The 19,421-nt window shown below is 39.8% G+C and overlaps 1 protein-coding gene across 1 annotated transcript in view; it reads right to left on the reverse strand.

Annotated features, from left to right (window-relative positions):
* The window catches only part of LOC122792392 (histidine-rich protein PFHRP-II-like), a 125,518-nt gene that overhangs the window by 52,215 nt on the left and 53,882 nt on the right, over positions 1–19,421 (reverse strand). Inside the window, exon 2 of the mRNA XM_044060180.1 lies at positions 17,168–17,305. Within this exon, the coding sequence (XP_043916115.1) occupies positions 17,168–17,305 (138 nt within the window). The remainder of the gene's footprint in view (positions 1–17,167; positions 17,306–19,421) is intronic.

The following is a 19,421-nucleotide window of genomic DNA, read 5'->3' on the forward strand; positions in this document are numbered from 1 at the left end:
TCATTAAAATTGTTGTTTGATAATGCTGAGCAGAACAATGCTATAGAATTATTTAAGAAATCCAGTGCCTTCATACCACACAGCAATCAGTGTTAGACATTTTTTTCCGATCTTGGGAAGATGACTTGTTTAACAAAGAGAAAAAAACGGAAGGGTTTTTTGACCCTAAGGGCGGAGGAGAAACGGGCATTATTGAATTTGCAAAATGACCAAGATATACTAATTAGGCTGGCCGACAAAGGTGGCTCTGTGGTAGTAATGGACAGAGTTTATTATTTTGACACTATGAGGAATATGTTAGATGATGTAAATGCCTATAGAGTGATTGATAAAATGTTGATAGGGCAGATGAAGGAACGTATTGTAACATCATTGACTGAATGTGTTGTCCAAGGAGTTCTTTCAGTATTTCTTAGTAGAAAATCTTTTGGTGTATAATTTGTATGGACTGCCAAACGTACACAAGAATCCCTGAAATCCACCTTTTAGACCTACTATGGCAGGATTAGGCTGGCTCAGGGAGCCAATGTCTATATATGTGGAGAAACAATTACAGCCTGTTTTAGAGAAGTTCCCCATGGTACTACAAGAAAGTAAGCAACTTTTGCAAGATCTTTATTTGTTTTTAAAACAGAAACTAATGAGTGATATCAGGATATTAGTTACACTTGATGTAACCTCCCTGTTTACTTCCATTCCCAACCAGGATGGTATTGAAATTATCAAATCTTTTCTGATTAAAAATAGTGAATATAGTATACAACATATAGAATTTATTTATCTGTTAGAAGCTATGCTTGAACATAATGTTTTTATTTTTGATAATGTACATTACTCTCAGGTTTCAGGCATAGCTATGGACACATGTTGTGCCAATAGCTATGCCAGGCTGGTGATGGTGGAATGGAAGAATATTAACATACTTAATTTAATAGGACAACAAGTGTGTTTCTATCATCGGTACGTGGATGACCTTTTCCTGCTATTGGGAGGTAGTGTTGGGCAACTTGGACATTTCTTTGAAAATTTAAATAATAGCAGTGGATTTTTTAAATTTTTGATTAATTATTCCACTTCTAGGATTGAGTTCTTGGATGTAGAGATAAGTAGGGGGTTAGATGGTCAGTTTTCTACTGGGTTACATAGAAAGGATTGTTATCACCTGTGATATGTACATCGAAGTAGCATGCATACCAGACAAGTATTCTCCAATATGGTTAAGGGACAGGTTATGTGGACCTCTCGACTCTTTTTAAAATCTCAGGAGTTCGAGATGGGTCTGAAACACATGAAATTAGATTTTGCTGAAAGGTGATATGGCAAGTCTGAAGTTGAGGGAGCATGTTCTTTAGCTATAAGGAATAGAACTACTAAGGCAAAACCCTATGTTTGATCCCTCTGTGCTGATCAATGAACCAGGAATAGAAGCAATAATGGCCTTACTATGAGTTTAACTTATAGTAGTGACATCAGTAGAGTAAGGGACATTATTAGACAGAATTGGCATATCCTACAAACAGATCAAAGGATTGTAGAAATTGTAGGAAGTAGACCCACATTTTGTTATAAGAACAAGAAAACAATAAAACAGAGGTTATGCTACCCCAAGGATATTAGATCGGGAATTAGTGAAGCTAGGGTGGGTACTAAACGGTGTAATACCTGGTCTTTTTGTATTTATATAGATGAATCATTGGTCTTTAAACACCCTGATAATGGGAAGACCTATTTTGTAAGAGCAGTGGCAGATTGTAATACAAAGAATCTTGTGTGTTTGGCCCACATGCGCAAGACAAATAGGCTTCTGAGAGAACATTTTAGGGACCATTATTATTGTGCCCGTAAGGGCTTAGATTATAGTGCGTTGGTAAAACATATTAATAGTAAGGGAGAGGAACATAGTTTCCTCTTCCAGGTCCTAGAGGCTGGACAGGAGGATCCCAGTATGGGAGATATAATTAATGAAACAGAACATGCAGAGCTATGTTGGGTTTTTAGGCTTAGTGCACATAAAGGTCATGGAGTCAAGGACTTTATTTCTCTGAAGCTGATTTTGAAAGCAAGGAAGCTTAAGAAATGAAGGGTAACTTGGTTTGTTTTATGATTTAGTTTTTTGGAGGGTGTGTATTTTTAAATGTGAACATTAGAATGTTTTATCTTGATTTGATTGGTTAATTGAATAATTATTGTGAATGTTTGAACTATTTAAACCTCCAGTGTGATATTACTGTTGTGGTCTGATGATGCAATATTGTAATTGTGAAAGAGCTCACCCTTGTTATTAAAGCTTGACTTGGTTTTTAACATTGTTACTGGTTCAGCTGTGTTTCTGTATGGACTTAACAACTGTTAAGTCTGTCATGTTGCTATCAGATTATGTGGTACTATAGAGTTCAGTAGCCTCCTTACAACAGTATCCACAGCAGCTGTCAACTCCAGCATAGCGCTATCAAGTAAGCTAGAACTACACAGTTCTGTCATTTTCAGTGCTCACTAAGACTGGGGTAGTGCTGGGTATTCCTTTCCTGTGGGGGGAGAGGGTGCAGTAGAAAAGTATGTGAGCATGGATCTTCTTCCTGAGGATGATATTAGTAAATGTTATATTTCTTGTATGAATTTCTGGCCACTGATACATACAATAGTCAATAGCCCATATAACACTGTGTATATATAATACTAGGTACCCTATTGTTGTTGATATGACATGGAAGATGTTGTTTACGTTATTTCTCTTATATGTCACTGCTCCAGAGATGTGATCTGGGGTGATACTTAAACACTTAAGGCTCCCTGGCCATCACAGCAGAGTAGACTTCATTTGAATATTATTATAATGAAGGGATCTGGTGAAGGATTCCCTCCCATTGATAGGCGATGTTTGTCATCACTGCTGGAGCGGGCTGGGTGAGGATGTGGAGGAATGCTTGTTTCCATTGACTGTTTCATGGCGTGTGCACTGTCATTACACTTAATGATGACACTGTTACTCATCTATAAAGAACTACTTAAGCATTCTAAAAGACAGATTAATAGACACAAGAAAATCTATTACAATAACCCCTTACTAAATCTGTTCCAACCCTTAAAAATGGTGTTCTTCTATTAGTAATATACTCCACCCTGGAACAACCACCAATCCTAATCCTGCCCAAATAATACCCCCCACCCCGAAATAGCATCTCAGTTTAACACACATTTTATAGAAAGCATTAAAGCCCTTATTAAACATTTTCCTCCTAAAAATCCTGACATGCCCCCTCCTCAGACAGTAAACATGCCCTCTTTCACACTAAAACCCATCCCACCCTCCTACATAAAATCACTCTTTCTTAAACTGAAACCCTGTTCTCCTTCAGCAGATAATCTCCCAGAAGAATACCCCAAGCTGGTGGTCAGTACCATAGCCTATCCTGTGTCTGTTCTAATTAATAGATCTGTCAAGAAATCATATGTTCCTTCTCAATGGAAAAAATCCTACATCATCCCCCTTTGTAAAGGAGGAGTCTCATCTGATATAACCAATTTCAGACCTATCATCATGCTATCCCCTTTGTCAATACTTCTGGAGATGTGCATTCACAAGCAACTGCTTCAACACATCCCTCAGGAAAAGCTCCTGATCCCTACATAGCATGGTTTTAGACCCACCCATAGCAGTGCCACTACATTATTAACATTCACAGATACTATTAACAAAGCCAAAGATGAAGGCAAACTTATTTCCTCAGTATTCCTTTATCTCTCGAAAACTTTTGATCTAGTCTGTCACCAAACACTTCTCTGCCAACTGTCTTCCCTAGGGCTATCACAATCCACGCTACTAGGGTTTAACAGCTACTTAACTGATAGATACCAGTCTGTTCAAGGGGTCTCCACCTTTTTTCCTTCCTTCCTTCCTGTCAGTACTGGCATGCCACAGGGCTGCATTCTCAGCCCTCTACTTTTTAATATATTTACTAATAATCTAATAACTCCTCTCAGCAAGCTTCTCTCATACAATACGCAGATGATTCTACCCTAATATGCATTTCTAACAACCTAATACATCTTCAGAGAATTACTCAAGAAGCAAGAAATTACACAAGCAGAAAGTTATTAAATAACGACTACGGCCAGGGAAAGAGACCCAAACTTTAATGTAAAATGTAAAAAAACCAATACAAGCTCCAGCACCTCAGGCAAAAAGGTCTTTCAAGAGGCAAAAAAGGATAACACCAGCAAACAAGTAAATACACTTCATTTAAATACACATGAGTACAATTACTCAAGAAGCCTTTAACTCTATTAAAAGTTTTCTACAGGATAATCACCTGCTGCTAAATCCCAAAAAACTAAATTGCTTCTCCTTTTTTTCCAAAATCTCATTTCCATAAAAAAAAACTTTAAAATCCCTTCCTTAAATAATACCATGAATGAAGATACCCCACATACAAAACTACATGCCATAACAATCAATGGCAATCTTAAAGGAAAACTCCACCCTACAACTAAAAAAATCTGTCTTTTTTTTTCACTCTTTGTTTCCTGACCTATTTTAACACTTCAGAATCACTCCAAGTGCTTTATTTGTAATTTTATCCCATTTTTCACAACATGGCTACCAATGGGGCTTGATATATCAACGTGATCCTGTTCTCCCTCACCCCTTTCCCATAATGCTTTGTATGACTCATGCCAGACATAAGGAATTAACTGTGAATTCCCTTGCCATTGACATAAAATGAGATTTGTGTGAGTCACTGTTATAGTCTTTGTCTTCTGTTAAAGGAATGCTTCTTTTCTGTCTCTAATCACCCTCATTTATGTTTGGCTCATACCTTGTTTTGCACTGTACTTAGAAGTTATCCAGCTACAGCCAGAAAAGTAACTAAATCGCAAGCCTTTGTTCAGGGTAGTCTGCACAAAGTAATTTCTGACAATGGTACACAGCTCACAAGTCAGTAGTTTAAAAGATTTGCTGAAATGTGAGACTTTGTTCATGTTACGAGTAGTCCTTGATATCCACAATTGAATGTCCTGGCTTAACATGCAGTTCAAAGTGCAAAACAGCTGTTGGAGAAATCTAAACTTAACAATACTGATATTTTTTCTAAATCTGCTTTAGCTCAGAAACACACCTCATGACAATCTTCTTGGTTCACCTGCCCAGAGGTTAATGTCAAGACAAACTAGAATCACATTGCCAATCAGTAAGAATTTGTTGGTTCCAAGTGCTAAAAGCAACAAAACAGTAAAAGCTCAACTCCTAAAGAAGCATTTGTCCCAAAAGTCCTACTATGATAAAATCAGCAAGCCTCTAAATCCATTAAAAGAATGAGAGATAGTCAGGATGCAGACAGCAAAAGGATTTGACTAAATTGGACTTGTGAAATATTTGTGTAAGGAACCAAGATTGTACATCATTCAGTCGCAAGGCATGGAATTCGGGTGGAATCAGAAACATTTACTACCAATGTTGCAACATTTTGCTTGTAAGAGAGACTCTTAATTCTCAGAGTGATTTGTCCAATGTTCCTGTTCCAGAGAACATTTCATCATCGGTTCCTGTGCTCCTAAAAGTATTACCGAAAATCCTCAAGAAGAACATTCCCCAGTGACTGTCCCTGTTGCTAAACCCAGTTCTAATTATTATATTACAAGGTTAGGTTGTATCTCAAGACCTAATCCTAAATACATGGCAACCTAGACATGATTGTCATTATTTGTATATCTCTGTATAATTTGCATGCTTAGCCAGTTGTCATTTTCATTGCAGGACAGAATAGTGAAAGAGGGAGTATGCAGATCAGAGTGTGTGTATACCTTTAAGAGCGATCCAGTTTATGGGTACATAAGTACTGAGCACATGCAAGCAAGAGTGCCATTTTGAGTGAGCAGCCAGAGAGAAAGCATGTATGTGTGTAGCAGTCAGTTCATTTAGTTTAATGTTCTAGTCATCCATCCTGATATGTTTGTGTGTAATAAACTACTTAAACCAAGACCCAGCCTCATCGTCTTATTTGAATACACAAGACGAGCGACAGGACTTTCCTGATAAACAAATGTCAATAAATAAATTAATAACTATGTTTTACTGAGCAGCACATCATAATTTCTTGGACATTAGGTGTAATACTGTTGATGCTGTTGCAGTATGTATTTACTTGTACACCAATAAATTCAATCTATAGTTTGCTCCATGATTTACACATTTGTGAGTTATGGATCTTGCTGTAGGTCTTCATTTGCATATATTCACGGAGTTAGAGCACTTTTATGAACTACATGGGCTCTGATCTGTGGTTTGAACTGTGTACTCACTCAATGCAGTTGTAGCTTATTTATCTGAATCCCAGCCAGAAACCAAACCACACCATTAACTCTATCACCCTGACCTCAAAAATACTTGTATTTTCATAAAAAAATAACTTCTGCATTAATTTCCTTTGTCCCCTCAATACAGTTACTCAACTGTCTTTTTTACACCGTTTTATTTTAATAACTTCTGTCACTGTTGAAATGTAACTATCACAATCAGCTTCTATGTTTGCCAGAATAAGGAGGTCTTTTCGCACCTGTTGCACAATTTACATTTGTTAACTTTTCTTCCTTCTCTACAAGAAGCCTGATGCTTCAGTCTTGCCTGAATTCATAGTTCATACCCACTAAAAATATGATGTGCTGTCTTAGGTTAAATGTACCAAATGTGCTCTTCTTGCCCATTTTAAGCCTCACAAATGCAACATAAAGAGATCTAAACTGAGTTGCTCTTACCCCAAACTAAAGTGCTGCTTGCTGTACCTTACCTATCATTATTTCCCCCTTCACCTCCCGTACACCACACATTCTTTCCTTGTCTTTTGCTCACCAGGTAAAAAAAATTCCATTCCTCTGGAGCACAACTTATAGACCAAAGTAGAAGCCCAAACAGTTGACAGGCACCCTCTTCTATAACTTGATTGTCAGTGCTTGAAACAAAACACTATGTGAAAAGACAGGACAGTAGACTGGCATAGGGTGGGGTATCAGTCATACATATCCCTTGTAGCAGGTAATTTTCTTACTGTTAATAGTAATTACATTCATTGAAAAAACTTCACCTCCCATAACATTCCTACAATAACTGCTTGTTGAACAGCAAAACATACCCTTATAAGAAATATTACTAAATGTACCATAGTTGGACTCTAACAAGGACTTGAAACTTAAACCTTTTCTATAAACCACCATGGGACGATTCCCCAAAAATAGAAATTAAATGAAAATAAAAAAATGGAATTACCATTAATATTTTTATAAATAAAAACATTAATTACTATTAATATTTTTGGTAGTTTCAATTGTACTTCCAAAGGAGTGGTCTATATTGTGTCTTCTCAATCATGTTTGTGTTTTTACGTCGGGAAGACGGAAAGAACACTTAGGGAAGAATATACAAACATCTCCATGATATTAAAATAGCAATCAGGTTAATGGACTTGCAAAACATGTTATAGCTTATCCTAGTCATGTTTTTAAATTTTTCTTTGTGGAACAGGTTATGCCTAGTATTTTAAGTGATCCCTGAGGCTTAAAATTGGAAAAGACGGAGCTGGCCTGGCAGCTTAGATTGAATGCAAGCTGTTATCCAGGTATTAATGAGCTCATTTCTATTTCTTCTTTGTTTACACTAAAGGCTTACAATAATTTATTTTTGTATTATCATTATTATTACATACATATATATATATATATATATATATATATATTGTACATTCTATGTATATTTTAACTGCTGTTATTTTTATTTTAGGATTAAGCCTCTTTATATGTTTTATGAGTCTATTTTGACCCATCGAAAGTTCACTTGTTCGAATCACAAGTGAGCGACTTTAGTTCAGCAAAAGTGCATTTAAGCGAAAATACACTTTCGCGAATTGCACTTTACTGAAGCACGGTACAATGGAGGTAAGGGAATATACCCTTTTCCCCACTGTAGTGCAATCTCAGAGTTGGTATATTTAAGTAGCGGGGGTGTAGGAGGTTCTGGGGGCTTACCCCCGTGTGTTTTCTGTGTGGTTTTGTGGCTCGGTAAAGTGTAATTCGCAAATGTGCATTTTCGCTTAAATGCACTTTTGCTGAACTGGAGTTGCTCACTTGCGATTGGAACAAGTCAGGTTTTGATGGGTCAAAATAGACCCATTTTTATACATATATGTATTTTATGTGCAGTGTCAGTTTTAATTTTTTGGCGGAAAGTCATCATGTGATTTTGTGTGATTTAAATACTTGTCTTTGACTTATTTCCTTATCTTATGAAGTCTTATCGAATTAAGATGAAAGCACTTATGTAATAAAGTTTTTTCAGTGTATTTGTTCAGTTGCGGTTCCTGTGTACAACATTACAAAATATCATATGAATATGAGAAATTAAGAAATGCAAGCCTGTGCATTCACAGGTATGCAGAAATTATGGAAAGTATCTCAGGAGAAAGCACTACGCACATGAAAAACATGAACACAGACAGAAATATCACAATAACCACCACAGTGTGTGGATATGCATTACATATATATGACAGCCTATCATAGTGACACAACTTCTCACAAGCAGAGTACACCAACAGGTAAACAGTGATGCAGTGCACAAAGGTAGACAAAAACATATACATATGCCATGTAGATGTGCAACAAATACCAAAAAGCTGTAAGTGGGAAAGGCAATGGGCAAAATATGTCCACAGTAGTAGGGAAATGCATGCCTGAAATAGCAGTCTCATAAAAACATAGCTCATGCATGACCAAGTAAAAACATTGCACATGAATGTTTCCCCAACATGAGATGGACTGTAAATTCCCTGCAAGGTCCATGCCACAAAGGGCTAATTTCTGACAAGTGTACATTGTCTCTCTTTGATGGCTGTTAACATGTTCATGTTCAAAGGACACAAGCGACGCCACAGTGATGTGCAACATGTAAGCAGCAATTAGCATACATACATAAGAAAAGTAGGGTTGAAAATCCCATACCCATATATACTGCCATCCAAACATAAGATACCAGGTGGTACACTCATAAAATAAGATAACAATATTACATGCAAATGTGTATGACTGATCAAAGAACAGTATTTTATACACAGCTATTAGGTTCATAGGTTCATAGGATGATACTAGGCTATCTGCCCTAGGGCATTTATAAGCCTAGCCAGAGTGTGTTTGGCTTTCGCCACCCATTTTAAATGAATTTTGCTATACCCTTTTCTGAGGTTAGTATACTGTGCCTCTGTCTAACAGTGACACAGAAGTGATACCTAGGGTAAACCTATGATCTCCCATCCACTCATCAAGATTCCTCTTGAAGAGAGTCAATGAGGGACTCTGCCTAACCTGGACTGGGATTTTATTCCAGAGTGAAGGGAGCCTCTGGGTTATGAATCTGTCCCTCCAGCATGTCCTATTTATTTCAGTGCTGAGGTTCAAGTCTCTCGAGCACGTAGCTCGATGGGATTTGGATTTTCTGAGGTGCAGCATGTCCATTAATTCCGGGTTGGACATAGCTTTATACGTCAGGCACAGATCGCCTCTAAGCAGGCAGTATGCCACTGAGTAGAGCTGGAGTTTCTTTAACTGGGCAGCATATGGCATCTGTTTGAGCCCATTGATCCTCTTGGTGAGGTACTTTTGGGGTCTTTCCAGTTGCTGCAGGTGTCTGGTAAGGTACATCCCAAAGGGGGCATTGTACTCAATTATGGGCCTGATGAGGGATGAGTAAAGAGGCACGATGACCTCCCCTGATCTAGATGTGAATCCCTTCATGATTAGGTGGGCTATATAAAATGTTTTTCTAACCACTTTGGCCACGTGGTTGTCAAATGAGAGATTGCTATCAACTTGGGTCCCCAGGTCCCTAATTACTTCTTCCGTACTTAATGGATTACCACTTATGTGGTAATTTGTGGGCACTTTGTTTTGCCAAAGGGATGACTATACACTTTTGGCATTTAGCTTGAGGCCATGGCTCTGGCACCAGTTGTCTGTTTCTATGAGGCCCTTTTGGAGGATGCTTGTGTCGGCTGGAGAGTCGATTATGGCATCCAGTTTGCAGTCATCTGCGAACTTGGTCAGCCACAGTCCTTCCATGTTGGCCTGTACCTCTGAGAAATATATACCGAACAAGAGAGGTCCCGGGACTGAGCCTTGTGGGATGCCACTTGTAACTGGTTTGGAGTCTGACATGGCTCCAGCAATTATAACCATGTGGGTTCTGTCCTTGAGCCAGTTTGCAACCCATCTAGTGACGTACGGGTTTATATTTAAGCTGGTGAGCTTATCTATAATGCCCGAGTGGGGTATTGTATCAAAGGCTTTTGCGAGGTCCAGGTAGGCTGTGTGGATCACCTTCCCCTCGTCAGTGACTTTGGTGACTGTTTCAAAGAAATCAACCAGGTTTAAGAGGCAGGATCTGCCCTTAACAAAGCCAAACTGGGTAGGATCCAGTGTCTGTAGGTCCCCAATATCTTTATTTATAAGGTCCATGATGATCCTTTCCATAGCTTTGCAGACCAAGCTAGTCAGGCTTATGGGGCAATAGTTTCCAGGATCCGTTGAGGCACCACCTTTGTGGAGATGGACCACCGTTGCTGTACGCCACTCTTTGGGTACATATCCTGTAGTAAGGCTGAGATTGAACAGTAGTTTTATGTTTGGGTTTAGCTCTTCTTGGAGTTCATGTAGAATGCAGCCCGGGACACAGTCTGATCCCATTGATGCTGTGTTTTTTGCTTTGGGGAGGGCGGCTCTTACCTGAGCATCTGAGATGTCAGGGGGGCAGCACTCTGCTGGGATAGATATTTGCCCTTTTGGTGGGGGGGGGGAGTTTGCGCTGAACCTGTCAGCTAGGATGTTGGCAATGTCTGTAGGTTCAGTGTATTTTTTGTCATTTTGGACTAATTCTGAGCATATCTGGGAATTCCCACCCAGGTTCCTAACATAACTAAAGAAAGCCTTGTGATTATCCTTAGTGTCCTGTGCAATTTTTCTCTTGAAGCTGGCCTTAGACGATTTTTGTGAGTGCCAGTAGTTTTTTGCTAATACTGATCAGAGATGCCTTCCCTTTTTGGGATTTTGCTCTATCATGTAGTAGCTTCCTCCTTCTATTGTATAGTTTGTTTATGGCTGGGGTCCACCAGACAGGATGTCTGCCTTTGGAGGATTGTGTCTTGGTTTTATTTGGGATTGCATTATCCATGCATTCCTGAAGGTGTTCATGAATGCGTTTATAAAGGATTCTGTGGTCTGGGCCATATTTTCCACAGGCCCGGGGGCTTTGAAGGATTCCACCTCGGTTTTGAGGAGTGTGAAACTTGCTATAGAGAAGTTTTTCCCTGTGGTTTTCTAGGCAGGGGGTGGGGTCGGGATGTGAATATCCAGTGAGATTAGTCTATGCTCTGATCTTACCAGTGAGGGATACACTTCTGGTCTGGAGCATAGAGTCCCCATGTTGGTGATGATCAGGTCCAGTATGTTTTCCCCTCTTGTGGGAGTGGTAACAAGTTGTTCTATAGCATTTGAGTTTATAAATTCTAGGAACCTTTGGGCTAGGGTGTTGGAGCTAGAGTAATGCTCCCAGTCTATGTTTGGGTAGTTGAAGTCGTCCAATATAATGATGTTTGGAGAGACCTTCATATTTTCCAGTGTTCTCAGGAAGGCCAAGTGGAGTTCCTGGGTTTGGGAGGGTGGCCTGTAGCAGGCTATAAACTGGAAGGCAGTTTTACCCACTGTTAGTTGCACATGGATAGTCTATGATGCTTCGTGCTGTGCCACCAACCTGGAGGTGTGGGTATCTTTGACGAATATTGATACTCCCCCTCCTTTTGTGATTCGGTCCAAGTTTTGGGGCCGAAAAGCATGGTATGAGGTATAACCTGGTAGTGCTGGGGTGCTCTCGGGAGCCTTGAACCAGGTTTCTGTTACTGCACAGATATCAATGTTCTCCATGCTAAGGAGAGTTTTGAGTGCATGCATCTTGTGGTTTAGACTTCTGGCATTGAGTAGAATTACTCTTAGTTTCTTATCCCTTGTGATACCTATGGAGGGGGGTTTGTCTTTTGAGCCTTGCCTAAAAAAGGCACTATGGGGGTAGCAAGAGCCTTTGCCAATATCCAAAAGCCCAGGGGTGATAGGTGCAAGCCGTCCCTAGCGAAGCATCGTGGCTTGTCGAGCATGTCATCCCAGGCTGACAGGCATTGGATCCCCTTTGAATGACACCAACACTTAAGCCAATTGTTGAAATTGATCATCTTGTCTTCATATTGTGGCATCATTCTTGGTGAGGGTAAGATGCTACTCAAGGTCAGGGTCATACCAGCCTGGGCTACATGCTCAGAGAGCTCCTCTATGTCTCTTTTCATGTAGTCCAGGGAGGTACGTCTCAGGTCATTCACACCAGCGTGGACAATGACTGAGTCATATTTGTACTTGCCTTGGAGTGACCTGAGTGCTTGTGTTATGTGGCGGATCCTAGCGCCCGACAGGCATCTCACCATGACCTTCTCCTTGTTCAGCCTGGTGAGCGGGACATCAGTGTGCCTGACGATAGGGTCACCCATTACAAGTGTATCAGGTGTGTTGTTTAGCCTTAAGGGCTGTGACTGTTCGGCACACTGGCTTTGTGAGCTATGTGTTGCACGTGTTTTGTTTTGGGGTAGCGGTTGCTTGGGTGTCTGCCTTGGAGGTCTCTGCTGCTTAGGCAGATTTTTATTTAGAGCCTCCGAGTATGTTTTGTGTGTTTATGTGTTTGGTTTGCTGTCGTGGTAGGTCTATGTGAGACTGGAATTGTAGTGAGTGTGGTTTCCTTTTCCTCCTGACTGGTTATGCCAGTACTGAGCTGAGAGAGCTTAGCCTCCAGTTTGGCTATATGGTTGCATCTCTCACATATGTTGGAATTTGTTGGGAGGAGGAGAGGGTTGTCTGTGTACATGAGGCAGTTGCAACATTGCCTCAAGATTCCCAGATTCACCAGCTGGACCGGAGAGGAGATTGACAACTGACCTTTGGACATGCTAGAATAGTATTGGGAATTCCTTTATAATTGAAAAAAAAAAGGGCCAATGGGGAACAAGGTACTCAAGGGGAGTTTGTGAGGGTGCAGTGCTTTTCATTTTTCAGTGCTGACTTATATAATTGCTTTAGTGAGCAAGTGCCAGGTAACTTAAATGCAATGTGCTACAGGTAACTTAAATGCAAAAATGACAAACAATAACTTTCATTCAAGTGAAACAAGGAAATAAGTACAGTAAGCAATGCAGATATCACTAGGGATCCACAGAAGAGCTGAAAAGCCACGTTTTAGGTGGAATTAACGTTTCAGGGAAATGACAAATAAACAACAAGCATACAAACAAAGCTAGATTCAGCAGGCCTGGATCTAGTCTATGCTACAGCAAACAAGGTGTACCAATTTCAGTAAGAAACAGTTCAAATATGCAGGCACTATAAGCCTTTAACCAGAAATTCCTAGCTCAGAAGGACAGAGTCCAGCCTCTCCTCCCACAAGAGTGCAGACGATGAACCTTCTTAATGTAAAATAACTGGCCTGAAGCCCAAGTGCTTAAACCAGAACTAATACACTTTTAGAAAAACAGACACTGAGCCTTCAATCAGCAGTTCTCAACTTAGAAGGATGTAAGCTACCTGTCCTGCCACCACAGTGCAGGCCACAAACCTTCATAATGTAAAACAACTGGTCTGAAGCTCAAGTGCTTAATCCAAAAGACTTAGAATGATAGCTACACTTTAATCAAGTTACTACCAAGCAGTAATAAATACAATTGAATACTTTAAAAAATGCCTGGATTAGTGCTCAAGTTATACAAACAAAGCTAGATTCAGCAGGCCTGGATCTAGTCTATGCTACAGCAAACAAGGTGTACCAGTTTCAGTAAGAAGCAGTTCAAATATGCAGGCACTATAAGCCATTAACCAGAAATTCCCACCTCAGAAGGGCAGAGTCCAGCCTCTCCTCCCACAAGAGTGCAGACCACGAACCCTCTTAATGTAAAATAACTGGCCTGAAGTCCAAGTGCTTTAACCAGAATTAATACACTTTTAGAATAACAGACACTGCACCCTCAATCAGCAGTTTCCAACTTAGAAGGATGTAAGCTACCTGTCCTGCCACCACAGTGCAGGCCACAAACCTTTCTAATGTAAAACAACTGGTCTGAAGCTCAAGTGCTTAATCCAAAAGACTTAGAATGATAGCTACACTTTAGTCAAGTTACTACCAAGCAGTAATAAATACAATTGAATACTTTAAAGAATGCCTGGATTAGTGCTCAAGTTATACAAACAAAGCTAGATTCAGCAGGCCTGGATCTAGTCTATGCTACAGCAAACAAGGTGTACCAGTTTCAGTAAGAAGCAGTTCAAATATGCAGGCACTATAAGCCATTAACCAGAAATTCCCAACTCAGAAGGGCAAAGTCCAGCCTCTCCTCCCACAAGAGTGCAGACCACGAACCCTCTTAATGTAAAATAACTGGCCTGAAGCCCAAGTGCTTTAACCAGAATTAATACACTTTTAGAATAACAGACACTGCGCCCTCAATCAGCAGTTCCCAACTTAGAAGGATGTAAGCTACCTGTCCTGCCACCACAGTGCAGGCCACAAACCTTCTTAATGTAAAACAACTGGTCTGAAGCTCAAGTGCTTAATCCAAAAGACTTAGAATGATAGCTACACTTTAATCAAGTTACTACCAAGCAGTAATAAATACAATTGAATACTTTAAAGAATGCCTGGATTAGTGCTCAAGTTATACAAACAAAGCTGGATTCAGCAGGCCTGGATCTAGTCTATGCTACAGCAAACAAGGTGTACCAGTTTCAGTAAGAAGCAGTTCAAATATGCAGGCACTATAAGCCATTAACCAGAAATTCCCAACTCAGAAGGGCAGAATCCAGCCTCTCCTCCCACAAGAGTGCAGACCACGAACCCTCTTAATGTAAAATAACTGGCCTGAAGCCCAAGTGCTTTAACCAGAATTAGTACACTTTTAGAATAACAGACACTGTGCCCTCAATCAGCAGTTCCCAACTTAGAAGGATGTAAGCTACCTGTCCTGCCACTACAGTGCAGACCACAAACCTTCTTAATGTAAAACTGGTCTGAAGCCCAAGTGCTTAAACTAAAAGGCTTAGAATGAGTTACACCAAACAGTAATAAATACAACTGAGTACTTTTAAGATGACACAAAAGCAAAATAAAGTAGGAAGAAACACAAATACAGTAAAAGCAGATACATTTTTTTTTGAGTGAGCAAATGAGATGGGCACAGGAGGAGTATCTAAGTGCAAATTTACAAGATGGGCAGGCAGTTTCAAAGCCACCAAGATTAACACCAAGACAAAAACAGGGAGGGTGAGTGGAGACCTACTGAAAAAACAGTCAACTTCCAGCTAGATATTGCTCAATGCAACACAAACAAATTACTTTAAATCGTGTATTATTTGATAAAAGTGCAGATAAAAATCTACTTAACTCCACTCATGTAGGTCTCAGTTGGCCAAAGCTCACAGTTTAAACAGAAAACAATTCACTGTACCACTTGTATAAGACAGAAACCGAACAACAATGAGGTAAACTACCCCCACTTATCACTGGCTATGCAGGTTTTTTAACAAGCCTTAACTGAAAATACCACTTGTATAAGACCTACTGAAAAAACAGTCAGCTTGCAGCTAGATATTGTTCAATGCAACACAAACAAATTACTTTAAATTGTGTATTATTTGATAAAAGTGCAGATAAAAATCTACTTAACTCCACTCATGCAGGTCTCAGTTGATTGCACACCACTTGTGAAAGCAATAATCATTTATATTATTACTTTACAAGGGTCAATTTGTGTGTTGTTGCTGCTAGGGTGCATACAAAAGTGCAACCATATAAAGCAATGCATGCATTCTATAGAGAAGGGAAAACTTCTCAGGAATGCAAAGGTGTAAGCATAGCAGAGAGCAAACATATATACATGTCAGATGAGAAGCTATAGGCACAATACAGTGGTCTCATGATATAATAAGGCTGAAAAATACAGTAATGCATTGCATGTACCATTAATATGACACTGTCATATAATGACAGAATCAACATGTTGAACATAAATCCTTTGCCATTAATGCAATATATTAAGAAGACAGGCTACACAGAGGTGAACACCTGAAGCATAAATGATGAGAATGTAAGACAACTGGGTAATACAAGGCACTCAAAGTACCATGAAACAGTGCACACAAGGGCAGAGTGCCAATTGAAGTTTGTGACACAACAACATCACAAATGTAGCAAATATCCTGATATGGCATGTATGCCAAAACACATATAACATGAAAACATTGCAACAAAAATGGTTGCAAAGTATGCACCTATATCAACCATGTGCACATATTAACAGGAGAATGGCACTACACTGTTACATATGTGGAATGTCATAAAACCTAGGAAATGTAATGTACCACACATGTAGTACAGTAAGTCATGTGAGCACTGTCAACAGGACATGTGTGACACTGGCAGAATGCTAAATGCATCAGACCTGTCTGTTACATACACGGTCATACTGGATCAGACATAACAGTCTCATGGCCCACTGTATGCAGGTGACATACACCACATACAGAGTAAAGGAATAATTTACCTGCATATCTGTAACACTGTTAGCATAAATTACAGGATATGATGTTCAGATGGCACAATGGTGATAATTGCAGTAACATATATGTCCATGTGACATAATTCAGCTAAATGATATAGCCCCACATGATCAAGATTGTGAAGTGTGGATCATGAGGTACATACATATTACAAGTACTATTGCAGTATGGGATGTGTGCACAAACTTACACTTAATAGCAAAAGATAACCAACTAGGAATAAACCATGATGACAGCATCATATCAGTGGAATGCATTGACAATACTTATTGTCCACAGGGACCTCCTTAATGGGATCAAACATCATGAACTGTCAATCCGCCAGAAGGAGAAATGCATGGCACATGCCATGTCTTGGAAGAACATCCACATCGTGTCCTGTATCTGCATCCTGAAAACATCTATGACCACATTTAATATCTGGTCCCTCAGGTCATTGGGCTGGCATGTTAGGAGTCACTGTCACTGTTGGTCTGTTGGAATGATGTACCTTGTTGATCTTGGTCCCTCAGCATTATCACCATCATCATCATCCTGCTGTCCCCATGGTCCTCGGAGTCAGACTCAGCTGGAAGAAGTTGAGAGTAATGTCTACACTGAATGGGTGGACTGGCACTGGTCCCAGACTCTGTAACATGAAAATAGGTGTAAATCATCAATATAGTAATAAAACAGCATTAACAGTAAAATATAACAGTGATAAGTATAACAGTGTAACATATTCATAGACTGTGTACAGTAGTGATTTATTACTCATGATTTGCCACTATGGTAAGTATTAAAAGGCAGCTCCAAAGATATTTGAAGAGAAATATAGACAAATGCACCCAGCTATGGAAAATTTCACAATGCAAAAAAATAAGATCACAAAGAGGGAACAAAAAACAGAAGATTATTAAAGTAGAACTTAAATATAATCTGAAGTTATAAAATACATGGAAGATGAAGGATTTACTCTAGAAAGTCTAACACAGGTTATATCACAGCATGATGGAACAATGAGTCCCACAAGTAAGGAGAAACGGGAGGAGTGGGAGACATCTAAAGAAGAAATATGGACTTGGAAAAAGATTTCATATGGTACAATATTTATACAAAGGAGAAAGCAAAGTTAATCAATACAAAAAGAGCAGCACCAAATATATTTAAAGAGAAAAAAAGGCATCTAGGTATGGAAAATTTTACAATATATAAAATAAAAAAACAAAGAGGGAAAGTAGAAAAGACTATTAATAATGGAGAAGTTAAAGAAATAGAAATAGAAGTTATGGGTTATCTGTGAAGTGAAGCATTTAGTGTAGAAAAAATCCAACTCTGGTAATGTTGCAGCATGATGGAACAGTGAGTGCCCAATTTAAGGAAAACCAGGTGGAACAGGAAGCACCTGATTAGTTGCCATATGAAGATACTCTGGAGCCTTCAATAGGAAACCAGTACAGAAGCTAAGTTGGAGTTGCACAGCAGCAGAAAAACAGGAAATGGCATCTCTGATGCAGTCAATGTTGTAGAGTGACAGGCCAGTGAGTTTCCACATGAAAGATCAACAGATGACACAAGATGAAGATGAAGAAAATATGTCACAGGAAGATGTTCTAGAAATTTCTGTAGAATGCCTGCAGGAAATGGAGAACAAAGAATGTGCCCTCAATTTAGAAGAAAATGATCTAAGGGAAGAGTTGCTTGATTTAATAGAGATGGATAAACATATTAGGATCAATGAAAGAAGTAGATTACAGAAAGTCAATAAGACCCAAAATGTTAGAAGTCTGATAAAACAAATGAACACAGTAATCAAGACTATAAACAGAAATCCATATAACAGAATGAAATGGGATATATTATTGTACAGCTAAATTAATAACAGATAAACCCCGGGATTCATGAAGCTCGGCGCAAGGCCGGCGTAAGGCCTGCGCCGGCGGTGCATGGAATATCCGGCGCAGTAGCGCCATATACATATTAATGAGAGTGCACCGGAATCACAGACACGTGCGTAGTGTACGTGAGCGAGCCCAGGTAGGATGCGTCTGGAGGCGTGTCTAAGCCGGCAGGAGGTGAGCAACCTAATGTGCTGACAGCCACGGTCCGCCCACAATAGTAATGGCAGCAGCCAGGTCCCGTGCAGAATGAAACGACGCAGTACGCAACATAGTCCCGTTCCAAATCAACGGAGAAGCAAATAGAAGCCACCAAGGCATAAGTGTACCCGTTCAAGGAGCAAAGGATACGCATAAGACCGCCGCCGTCCTGCAATGTACTGTCAGTGTTTACACTCAGAGAAGGTGTACAGCCGCATGTCAGCGCCGCACCGACATAGGAGCAGCGACTAAGGTCACCACCTGTCCCACTGTGTTTGGGGCAGTCTCTCCATGGACAGTTGTGTCCCGAAAAAACGTATTAGAAATGGCTGATGTGCTACGAATGTAGGACACAATGATATCCCGTATGTAATGTAATGGTAGCATGAATTGGTTATTTCTGTAACAGAAATACCGAAATGACACAATAAACAGAATAAGCAAGGAAATTGCCACAATAATAAGCAAATTATTTAGGCAAACAAGTGAATTTCTATGCTATATAGTGACCGTTTGTATGTGTCGGCCTGTAAAGGCAGATGTGAGTCCCGGAAATATCCCAGATCGGAAAATGGAAAAGGTGGAAACCCCAGCAGCGACATGGGCATGGTCACCAGGGTTACCTGCTGTCCCAAAGTGCCATGGACAGTCCCTGATTGGACAATC

This window comes from Protopterus annectens, chromosome 1.part2 (genome assembly GCF_019279795.1).
Source record: "Protopterus annectens isolate FY-2018-M chromosome 1.part2, PAN1.0, whole genome shotgun sequence".
Lineage (NCBI taxonomy): Eukaryota > Metazoa > Chordata > Ceratodontiformes > Protopteridae > Protopterus > Protopterus annectens.